This window comes from Antennarius striatus, chromosome 9 (assembly GCF_040054535.1).
Source record: "Antennarius striatus isolate MH-2024 chromosome 9, ASM4005453v1, whole genome shotgun sequence".
Classification (NCBI taxonomy): domain Eukaryota; kingdom Metazoa; phylum Chordata; class Actinopteri; order Lophiiformes; family Antennariidae; genus Antennarius; species Antennarius striatus.
This window is the reverse complement of record NC_090784.1, coordinates 5762986-5775635: the sequence shown is the minus strand read 5'-3', so window position 1 is coordinate 5775635 and position 12650 is coordinate 5762986. Positions and strand designations below refer to the sequence as shown.

Below are 12650 nucleotides of genomic sequence, written 5' to 3'. Positions count from 1 at the left end.
AGCTGTAATACTTTGTGTGTATGTACAGCTTCTGCCAAGAGAACAAAACAACATTGCCTCATATGGATCATTAATTTTATTAACTTTCCTCGAAATCTCTTCATGTGTGCCTTTTACTGCCATAACAGGAAGTAATGCCTTTTTTTTTCTTCGGGGATGCAGAGACACACTTGCTCTGCGGTCACAGAGTAAAGCTTTAGTAACACAAAAATGCATTTGTTTATTGCTGCAACAAGTGATATTTGAACGATACAGACAGCTGAAATGCCTCATTAGACTCATGTGATGCAGTCACTTGACACATAATTTTTCATCCGTCTATGCACAGACTTCTTTTTAGAATGCGCGTTAATGTTGTGAGAGTTAACAGAAGCAGCAACACAGAACAAGAGCTTTGTGATAGTGAGGTCTCAAGCTGTTTTACCTAATCAGCTCATTCTTCTCATTAATAGAGGATAAATCATGTCTTGTTGGATGAAAATTGTCAAAGAATGGCCACACAAGCAAGAAAACGAAAGTACAAGAAAGAAGAAACAAAGGTACCAAAGGTAACAGTGACACTGCATTAGAGAATTAGTAGCACTTGCCTTGTGGAATTCAGTGTCTGCTTGTGTATTTGAATATATGCAAATGGGAATAAATTACTGTGGCTCATGCATGATTTATGAGTGTTTCATAAATGGAAAAATGTTTTTCAGGAGAATTGTGTGTTCTTTTTTTCCCTGTTTTTCTGCAGGCCTCCTCCACCAGTGTTAACTAAGAAAAAGAATGTTGCTGTCACATGGATTTAGCTGAGGCAGAAACCAAAAGCTTCCTTTAATAAAAAAGGTACTTGCCATGGACATGGGGTCATTCGTATACTTAACAATTATGCACATGGTAAACCTTTTTCTGCACATTGTAGTCTGCAAATCACCAAGATAACATCAGATAGAGCCCTTTAAAGGAACACAAGCTCACTTTTGAAAGGTAAGTTCGTTGAAGTATAGGGAAGGCTTAATGTTTCAGAAGTAGGGCATCTCTTTCATGTGTGATTAGGTTTTCTTAAGTCCAACCTCAGAGAGAAAGAGAAGAGGATACAGGTATAAGGGAAAAGCTCATCAACCTCATTATATCACAGGCACTTGGCTGTGGTCACTCAAGACCATTTCTGCATGTGCATTTACAAAGCTTAGGAGAATGCAGCGAAAAGCATAGCAGAATAGAATGTTTCTCTTTTGCCGGGAGATCTACAAGGTGAGGGAGGCAGGAGGTGAAGATCAGAGGAGAGAGGACTGAATCAGCACTGTTGGATGCAGTCAAATTGCTCAGTGCAATCAAACCAATGTGGAGCATTGGCTCAGATGTTGTGAAGCTGGGGTTACTGGCTTACCTCAGCACTGCACCAGAGAGGCACTGTCACTGGATATTACCATGTGGACCACTGAGCCTATCCTCCCACATCACAGTGGACAGGGACAGCTCCACATCCCTCTAACTCCCACTCTCCTGCCCTGGGGACACACAAATCCCTTGCTTCCTATAATGTGTCTGTGCAGAAGTTCCCTGTTAGAAACCTTCACATTAAATATGGATAGCCTTAATAATAAATGGAAGCTCTCAGAGATTGCATCCTGCATATAAAACTGTGATCCACTGTTTGTGACACAAAGCTCTTATATTCCCGCCAGTTACTTCCATTGGTCTGGTGCCATTTTCGGTCATTTGGGACCAATTTGATACCACATAATGTGTTTCAGGCCTTTGCTTGCTGTGCATTTAAAGATTTTTTGTCCTTCCTGTTTACCATGTGGATACATGATACACTATTTGGATATTTGTACAATGTAAGACAAAAATATTGCAGGCTTGCACTTTGAATGTATAAACGCAGTTTTAAGGTACAGTATGTTATAGAATGTGACTGGTATTAATTCATTAGTTAGACACAGACAGTTTAAAAGAAATAGTTTAAGTCAACGTTTCCTCTATGTCCTCCTCTAGGGTTAGGTGCGCAGAGGAGTGACTCGGACTGGATCGAGTTTTCAGGGTGATTGAGCCATACTGTTTGGCTGAACGCTTGGAATAAGCGATGACCTTTCTCCTGTACATCTCCCCCTTCCACATGGAGATCATCAGTAGCGTTGAGAGTACCACACCGCCCAGCGTCAGCAGACACAGTCCCGCTATGACGCACCGGTCCAGGTGGGCACCTATCCGTGCGCTCTCCATCTCCAACCTCTCCATCTCCCTCGCCGAGACGCTGTCGCGGTCCACCTGCACATCCCGAGGCACGGCGTATGAAATGATCACCAAGGAGATCCCAGTCACTAAGAACGTGACTGCACTAATAAACCCGTAGTCTATGGATGTCCCAGAGCCCTCCCCAAAGGAGAGATCGTCCTCGGATATGAAAGAAAGCTCCGGTAGAGACTCGGTGCAAGGCTCGCCATTGCGCACGGGTCTGTGGATACTTTTACAGGTTGTCTCCGGGCTGGCCAACCTCAGGTTAACATTCTCATCAATGTATGTAAACGAAGTCTCTAATTCCTCGTCGCAGCAAACCCTGACTTTCTCCTCACCGAGATGAACGAGTTTAACATCCGCACCTCCCTTGCGCGGCGCCGTCCTTGGTGCTGAATGACACCGTTCATGGAAGCGGCGTGCCGGGTTACAGAATTGCTCCTCCGGGAGCACTCCTCCTCCTCCTCCTCCTCCTCCTGTTGATCCTCCAGACTTGCGGATATGCAGCGTGTTGGGAAGCCGGCCAAGGACATCATGATGATCGGACTGTTGGCCTCCCTCACCGGCGGGATGCAGCTCAGGAGAAGCCATTTGTGTTTCCCCACCGCTGGTTAACTGTGAGCCTCCCTCCCTCGATGCTGTCTCTCCAGGGCATCCCTGATGAGTGGACACACAGGGGCTCCAAGTTAAATGACAAATCCTGACATAACGACATAATCCTGGTTGCAAGGATGAAACCTTACACCCTAAAATGCACAAAAACTCACGGGTTTGATTTGGAACCATGCGCAAAATATTTTTTTTTTTTGGTCATACTGACCTGAAGTTAAACTCAGAAGTTAAAAAAGGTAGTTCAAGAACAATCCGTGGACCTTTCTTGAAAGGAGCTTACACTCTGTGATTATCCGAAATCCTCTCTATCCCATTAGTAAAACAATCCGCATACAAACGGAAATAAAGCTTTGGTTATTTTAATTCTGCTTTCAGATGGACGAAGCCTCTGACGGACACCGAGTTCAAAGGAAATCACACACAAGCAGTGTTGGTCTGAGAGTAAAATCAGCAAGAAATAGTTTTACAGTGCACCGGCATTGAGTCCCAAATACGGCTGATTCTCATGTGTGTGAATCTCCCGCACACTTTATTTGAATCCAGCAGGGGACGCGGGATGCCTCCCTGCATAATAAGGGTGGACCAGTCATGCACAACCCGTTTTCATTTCTTTCTCAGCCCCTCACAAAATCAGCCTGCAAGAATAAAAATAAACACTCACCGCGTTATTTCAGCATCCGCTCTGCTCTTCTGCTCTTCACGTAGCGGACAAGGGCGCAGCAGCACTGGGGGGGGGGGGCGGGGGGGGGAGCAGATGATGATAATAATAATAATAGTAATAATAATAAAAAGCCTTATCGGTGAATGAGCTGTGAATATATTTTCTGCCTGTTCGGTGCTGTGGCAGCAGGCTGCACTGAGGGGAGCTCCGTTAGTCCCTCCCACACACACACACACACACACACACACACACACACACACACACACACACACACACACACACACACACACACACTCACACACACACACACACACACACACACACACACCCTCAGCTGCCCGCACCGTGGCGCTGAAAGGAGCGCCGCTATCTGTGAGCTGATAGGGATCACAAGGCAGTCGACACACACACACACACACACACACACACACACACACACACACACACACACACACACACACACACACACACACACACACACACACACACACACACACACACACACACACACACACACTAAAGGAAGATTTTGGAGGACGAGGTGAAACACCCTTTTCTGGAGACTCAGAGCGTTACATTATTCTTTATTCTTCCAGCTACATCTGTGGTCTCAGCTGCCCTGAAACAGTCTGATGGAATCGTTGCACCAATGTCCTCTCCAATCACCAGAGAACATTCACGCACCAACGTGAGACACTGATCAATGTCAATGTCACAATGTCACATGAGTAGAATGGAGTGGGATTCGAACCGCAAACCCTGAGGTTTGTGGACGAGCCACTCTATGCCACAATTCGCTTGTTCCATTTGCATTCCTCTAAGGGAAGATTTTTGGAGAATTTGATGACACAGAAATAAACATACAGTACTTCTATAACTAAAGAGCATGAAGGTAATAAACAGGCTAATAGGCTATATTATTAATAAAAAAGAAGCACTGAATCCTTTAGAGCAGCATTCACAGGAACCCAGTTCAAGGAAAATGTACACATTTAATAAAAACGAATATTTCACGGATGCTGCAGGAAATACTCATTCCTAAAGTCAGTTCATAAGATTCACAACTAAATGATAGACGGTTACCTTTTACATCTCCACAATGGGAGATAATGAAGCATGCAAAAAATAAGTAGTGCATGTTGTTCATCATATCAGAGGAGTATATCCAGTGGTGGAACACAAACGTTGTTAAAGTGCACGTATCATGCACCATCTGTTCCACTGCGCTCTCTCAGAAGATTACTGGTCACTATGTCAAAGCCATCCTAATCCATGTTTAATCTGGAGATCTAATAGGTCGTCTCATCTCTGACCCGATGGAAATATTTGGGAGATTATACCACATCTTAAGAGAATTTGTGTTGGCATCATCTTTGAAGACGAGCGATGAATAATTAAGCTTTCCTGGAATGAGACACTTTTTAAACCAGACGTTAGATGCAGGCCACAATCAATGACTTAAATGCTTAATCCCACATTCAAAAGAATAATAATTTGCTGACTGGTCCCCCTTTATTTAGCATAAGATGGCAGCAGATGTATTTATAGTCGCCAGGTTTTTCCTGGAGTCCTGGTGGCGGGGTGAACAGCTTTGGCTGATTTCCCAACATGAGTCCATTTAACAAATGAGTGAAGAGAATGGGAGAGTACAAGAGAGAGAGGGACAGACAGAGCAGAGGGAGAGCCAGAGGCAGACAAAGATTTACTCCAACATTTTATTCCATTGTTTAACTCAGGGAGGGTGAATCATAATCATTTATGCTGTGTTGGGCCAGATTATGGACAGCCTCAGTCTTCTCGTGCAGAGGCAAAACTGGCACTCGACTAGGAGGTAACAACAGCCAGCTATCAGATGATATCTGTCTGCAACAGTGCACCTCTTTTCCTGCCAGCAAGGACACCAGACATGGAAGAGGAGGGGCGGCAGGGGAGTCGGTGATCTAGAGGCTATAAATTCCAGAGTTGTCTCTTAACGCTAGCATGATCCCACACTTAGAATGAAAAATATGAGACATAGAGTTGGCCCTGCTTTTATCAGGGCCAGTAGCAGATTTCAGAAGGTGCTGGAGGGGAAGGGGAGGTCCCTGCTAATGCAGGAGTAGGAAGGAGGAGTAGGACAGTGCAGTGTAGGGCTGTGAGTTATGAAGTGATTGAATGAATGAGGGAGGCGATGGGGGAGATCTTCTGAACCGAGGCTGCTGCAGGAGCTGGTTAGCGCCTCACAACAGCAGACTAGTGAAACATGTGACTGTGATGAGTGGAACTGTATGTGTGTAAAAAAACAAAACAGTTCACTTCAGGGAATCACACAAATTATCATGTTATTAGATATTTACACCTAAGTACCCTAGTTTTAATATTTCAACCCTGCATGTTGTATTGGACTCACCATAAGCAAAATTATTAATTAAATGACTATTAAATTAAAAACAACAACAACAACAACAACAAAACAGCCTGGAAGAACCAAACTTGTAGACTTTCTCGGCATCTGCTTGAGCAAGAATATGTCTGATTTTTACAATGCCTGGCAGGTAGTAGTATAGGTAACTTTATTAATCCCTTAAGGAGGTTCCGCCAGGGAAATTGTGAAGGTGAAGGTGAAAGAAGGCAGTGCTTGGAATTTGTTTTACATGGCCAAAGTAACTCAGCAAATCCTTCCTGTTTTAAAATAGCAGTGATGGTCCTGGAACAGTGACGAAACGTCAGCCAATTCAGTGAAGGAAATAACATTATAGCATTATCCCTGCCTCATCACTATAAGACATGAATGATTCCTATTACAAATGTTTTTTGGATTGTGTGATGTTATTGTGTTGTTTAATTGCCCTTTTTATAAGGAGCATTTCAATTTTTGTTCTTTACATTGAGTGTTATACTTTGTTTTCAAAATTGTAGCAAATAAAAATAAACCAAATCCAAATTGAAATCTATTTATTTTAGGTACAAAACTAAATTTCACAGTTTTTGAAATGAAGAAAAGATATTACAGTACAGTATAGCGTAATACTATAGAATATGCAGTACCTCTCGTAATCTGTTCATCAAGATGGGATCTTCTGTGACTGATATTTTGGGGTTAAAGTTCAGGTCATTTTCAGCAGGAAATCAACAATAATTATAACCCTGTAACTCTGAAACTCAGGATCAGTGACTTGTTAACTTCTAATCCTGCTCATACTACATGAGCAAAAAGGTTCATTATCGATTGATTTTAAGAAGCAGAAAGTGAGTTAGATGAGACCTACAGTCTTTCTTTTTGTGACCAGTGATAAAATTGGAATCAGTTTCACAATGAGACCCAGGATGTCATCAGAGCTGAGTGGGAACTGAAGTTGTGATTAATTACCACCCTCCCAAAACAAAAACAAACAAACAAACAAAAACGTCAGGAAATGACCTTTATTTTGTTAGGGTACTACATATTTATAATAGTATAATACAGTTATTGTGATGGTTTCACTTGTTAAATTAAAGAGAGACCCTGGTTGACATCACATTCATCATATGTCATTATGTCACATTCATAATGACATATGATGAATGGATGAGTTCTTGTTGACCTTTTGATAAGATCACACTGGCCAAGGTAAATAAATGGGTCCACATTGACACTGTTGCACGGATGTGACCAGAACAACCAATAACCTCCCATTTCGACCCATGTGACCTTTACATCTTCTTATGTTTCCCATAAGCATATGATGCTATGAATAATTGTAAAGGCCTTGCCCAGCAATGATGAATAATGAGAAATGCCAAGTGTAGCAGACATTAAACAAATGCTTCCACCAGTCATGCTTGAGTAACTGGGATGATTAGAACTTGATTTGTTGGGATGGCATTGATGTCAGGGTGAATTGTAAGAGGCAGCCAATAAAGAGGATGACTGGTTCAAAGAGTGGATTAAATGTAGCATTACCTGTCCTTACAAATAGCCTGTAATAATGCTAATGGGATACAGCATAGCCACTGGATCATATCATGCTTGTTCTTCCTTATTAGGTTGGTAAAAAGCAAGTATTTTTGTTTGTTTCTACATAAAGTATAAGTTGGATGCTCAAATCATTTTGCCACTTTTAATTAAAAATGCATACTTAAAATGAGCTCTACTGGAAGATAAAAAAAGTGAATTTCTTGCTTGGTAACTTTAATATCTGAGCGATAAACATCAGCAAATAAGGACAATAATCTAGAAATGAAAATGTATTCTATGCAGCATCAGTATTATCTCAGAGTCTGCATCACACAAATAGGATTGGCCTCACGATGGCATCATAGTCTGAGACCTACCAACACATCCCAGCATGCATGAGAATAAGACAAGTGGCTGTTGGTGCACAGGGGAAATGAGGCTGTTAGGATGGGGAGACAACGGGTTAGCTTAATGAGGTGCAGCTTCATTGGAAGTAGCCTATCTTTGTGAAAATGCAAAGCTTTATCAGTGTGTGTGTGTGTGTGTGTGTGGGGGGGGGGTAAATAGATTCTCTGTTTGCTTTTTGTTTGCTGCCTTAATGACCATCTTCTCTCTAAGAGCTGCTGCTTTCATGTCCTCTTCATCAAATCTCCTCTTCAGTTTCTCTGACCTTGTCAATTCTCTCATTTCAGTATAAACTTCAGGACATACAGCTTTTGGTGTCCTGACATCAAGACTAAAATTATGATCTCCATTAGAACAGTGCTGTTGGAGTCAAGCAATTTTATTCTCAGCCTGCGGAATAAATCTCTATAAATCTCTCAGGTATTTGAAGAGAGCCTCTCCCTGCTGTGGGAAACACAAAAAACCCAGGGACGGAATCTCTACATGTTCCATCTTTGAAGAAATCGATGTACTGCATGTCATCTGTGTTACCAGCCATTGAATGTCCACAGCGTATACTGTTAGCAGCATGTGTGGCACCCTGAACGGTTCAAGGGTTTAGATTATGTTCAGAATTGTTTTATGTTAATATGTTCAATCAGTTTGGTTCCCCTCAACTCTATGTTTCTTAACGTTATTGTTTTATACGTTCGTATTGTTCATTTTGGGTCACCTTCGAGACACACGTACTTCACTTGAAGTATACCGTAATGGCTTTTGGTATGTGCAACGCTCCTGCCACGTTTCAGCGACTGGTGAACACTGTTCTGGCCGGTTCGACAAAGTTGTAACGCTTACTTGGATGATCTGATTGTGTACACCACTACATGGGAAGAGCACATTCAGATACTTAAACAGGTGTTCACCCGTCTCGCTGAAGCATTGCTCACCTTGAATCTGACAAAGTGGGATTTTAGAAAGGCCACCGTCACCTATTTGGGGAGACATGTGTTGCCAGTCAAGGCAAAAATAACTGTAATAACTGAGTTTGTGGTTCCCACTATCAGGCGAGCTCTTTGCAGAATCTTAGGCATGGCGGGCTATTACAGCAGCTTTTGTAGCAACGTTTCCACTGGAGTACAACCGCTGACGAATCTGCTTAGCCCAAAAGAGTTTGTGTGGACTCCTGAATGCCAGCATGTCTTTGCAAGTGTGAAGTAACTCCTCAGCCATGCTCCCGTGCTCACAGCTCCTGATCTCTTCAAGTCATTCAAAATGATGCCAGTTGTGTGGGGACAGGTACAGGTGCAGGTGCAGTGCTAATGCAGGAGGACGGCGATGGACTTGACCATCTTGTGTGTTACTTCTCACCTAAGTTCCAAAGGCACCAGCTTCATTATTCTACAACTGAAAAGGAAACCCATGTTTTGTTGTTAGCACTGCAACACTTCAAGTTATATGTGGGTTCCGTTTCTTCGCCAGTTGTAGTCCTGACCGATCATAACCCCCTTGTTTTCCTATACCGCATGTAGAACCATAACCAAAGGCTCATGTGGTTGGCTCTGATTGTGCAGGATTACAACATTGAAATCCACCAAAAAAAGGGGTCAGATAACATAATGGCAGACGCATTGTCCATGTTTGATACTTTAGGGCAATACCTATTGGTTTTTATCTTAACGGAAGGGGTGTTACGGCCCCCGCTGTAAAGTCATTGTTTAACCATCTGTATATGTCTTCTTCTTCTCCTTTCGGCTTTTCCCTTCAGGGGTCGCCACAGCGAATCAGTTGCCTCCATCTAACCCTGTCTTCTGCATCTTCTTCCCTCACACCAACTACCTTCATGTCCTCCCTCAATACATCCATAAACCTCCTCTTTGGTCTTCCTCTAGGCCTCCTGCCTGGCAGTTCAAAACTCAGCATCCTTCTACCAATATATTCACTATCTCTCCTCTGGACATGTCCAAACCATCTCAGTCTGGCCTCTCTGACTTTATCTCCAAAACCTCCAACATGTGCTGCCCCTCTGATGTCCTCATTCCTGATCCTATCCATCCTGGTCACTCCCAGAGAGAACCTTTCCAGGACAAACCTCCACCTCTTTAGCTTCTCCTCCACATGTCCCCTGCTCTCACTACAGATCACAATGTCATCTGCAAACATCATGGTTCATGGAGATTCCTGTCTAACCTCGTCTGTCAGCCTGTCCATCACCATAGCGAACAAGAAGGGGCTCAGAGCTGATCCCTGATGCAGTCCCACCTCCACCTTGAACTCCTCTGTCACACCTACAGCACACCTCACCACTGTCTTACAGTCCTCATACATGTCCTGCACCGCTCTAACATACTTCTCTGCCACTCCAGACTTCCTCATACAATACCACAGTTCCTCTCTCGGCACCCTGTCATAAGCTTTCTCCAGATCTACAAAAACACAATGCAGCTCCCTCTGGCCTTCTCTGTACTTCTCTATCAACATCCTCAAAGCAAATACTGCATCTGTAGTACTCTTTTTTGGCATGAAACCTTACCGCTGCTCAAAAATGCTGACTTCTGCCCTCTGTATATGTAGTTTGGGTTATGTAAATTGCAGCATGTCAACCCCAGCTCCCAATTGGATCCAGCTGAAGGGGGAGTGGATCTTAGCTTCTCGCTCCTGCAGAGTTCCGGCCTGCTGACTGGTCTCGTCCAGCATCTGTCCACCAATCGTTGGGATGCAGCCGGAGCCTCAGCTTTAAAAGCCCCATGAGTGTGACAGTCAAGGCAGCTACCACTCTTGAGACCAAGCCACCTGATTCGCCACCTGAATCTCGATTTTGTATGACTGTTATTTGATTTTGTGTTATTTGAGGCACTTAGATGATAGATGATTGGGATTTATGTGAAGAGATGGGCCAGGGATAAGTTTTAAAAACTGACAATATCACTATTACAAGTAGGTCATTTTAATGTTGGAAAACACGAGGCTTATGGGTGCTGACTCCCCCTTGTATTTATTCCTGTTTTTGTTTGTAGTAAATCAACCAAGTAACGGTTTGGAGTTTGGGTTTGTCCAACTTGTTTGTTTATATTTATTCTAAAGAAAGTATTAGCTCCATTGTGAGTCTCCTTTTGTTAGATTGTTTCTTTGTTTTGAGCAGCACCTTTCTTAGTTTGTTTTTCACACCTCATTTTGTTTCTTTGTCAGTTAAACTATATTGTATTAATAAATAATTTTACTGTAAAACACCTCAATCCGGTTTTATGTTGCGTCCCCTTTTCCATCCAACTAAGGGTCGTAAACACAGATGTAGCGAGTGATAAGCACGTTTGAGAAGGTCTGATACAGAGAAATGGAAAGAAATAACAAGACACAGGATACACAATGAACTTTGTGGATGTTAATAAAATCACTGGCACCTGTAAAAACGTTGTCATCATTGTACAAGTGTAACACATGGAAACAAACCTCCCTGTAACTAGCACAGGTCTACAATCCGAACTGTATCTGACATCCAACGATGTCAAAACTGTTCTCTTAACTTTTAGAGGTTGCCCATACATTCTAGTGTGGCCAGTTAACCTGAAGCGCATGTTCTTGGAAGTGAACACACGCAGACACGGGGAGAACATGCAAACTCTGCACAGAGCGATATATATATATAAAAATATATATATACATATACACACACTGTATATATACACTGTATACAGTGTATATACAGTGTATATATACAGTGTGTCTATATATATATATATATATATATATATATATATATATATATACACTGTATATATGCACTGTATATACACTGTATACACACACACACACGCACACGCACACGCACACGCACACGCACACACACACACACACACACACACACACACACACACACACACACACACACACACACACACACACACAAACACGTATAAATAACCTGAATATCTTACGAGCATGAAGTTCACTTTGCTTGTAGAACTGTGGTACAGGATGATTAACTGACCTTCTATCTTTAAAAGTACCTCAAATGTCTCAAATTTCCGATACTGCTAACGCTGATGACATACCTTTTACCATCCTTCAACAACTTTTTAAAGTGACAACTAAGGATATTTTCCACATATGTGATTAGATAGATAGATAGATAGATAGATAGATAGATAGATAGATAGATAGATAGATAGATAGATAGATAGATAGATAGATAGATAGATAGATAGATAGATAGATAGATAGATAGATAGATAGATAGATAGATAGATAGATAGATAGATAGATAGATAGATAGATAGACAGAAAGAAAGAAAGACTGTGTCAGTGGAAAGTCTACTCATTGCAAGGTGCAATGACCTTGTGCAATAAATTCAGATCTAACTGTTTTATTATCTGCCAAAAGAGATGCAAATGTTGTATATCAAAGTATCCTGTACTTTGTGTATTTACCAGCAGCAGCCTGACAGCATCCTGATGTCTCTCACAGGGTAGTGGGTCACGGCAGCAGAGTCTTGTGGGTTATTAATAAGCAGGGGATCACAGTCTCCGGCGTTGGTTTGGAGACTGGGGCACGCAACCCTTCAGTTCCTCTTAAAAAGGAAAAGTGCACACAGACAGAAGAGTAAAGGAAGAGAGAGGTTGACTGAGGTTCAGGGTGGAGCTGTCTTGTCATTTATAAAATATTTACCATTTTGATGTTTCATCTTATTTACAGTGATTTTCCTGATTGAAGCGACGGGGCTGGTTTCAACTCTTATGCTGTAAGGTAATGGAAGAGAGTCACAGATTTCTCTGTGTGTTACTGTCTATGTACAGTATGTGTCTGTATTAGTGATAGTGTGTGTGCGCGCGCCCGTTTGTGCAAATAATGTTTTC

At 42.3% G+C, this 12650-nt stretch overlaps 1 protein-coding gene across 1 annotated transcript; it reads right to left on the bottom strand.

Moving 5' to 3' along the window:
* Window positions 1-1950: 1950 nt before the first annotated feature.
* LOC137602094 (transmembrane protein 74) lies at window positions 1951-12317 on the bottom strand. The gene is made up of 3 exons (XM_068324677.1): window positions 12225-12317; window positions 3497-3560; window positions 1951-2880 (listed from the first exon to the last, which is right to left on the bottom strand). The coding sequence occupies exon 3, from the start codon at window positions 2812-2814 to the stop codon at window positions 1951-1953; it is 864 nt and encodes a 287-aa protein (XP_068180778.1). The 5' UTR covers window positions 2815-2880; window positions 3497-3560; window positions 12225-12317.
* Window positions 12318-12650: the final 333 nt, after the last annotated feature.

Excerpts from the sequence above, each read along its gene's own strand:
- LOC137602094 (XM_068324677.1), bottom strand. The coding sequence starts at position 2,814 with ATGGCTTCTCCTGAGCTGCATCCCGCCGGTGAGGGAGGCCAACAGTCC.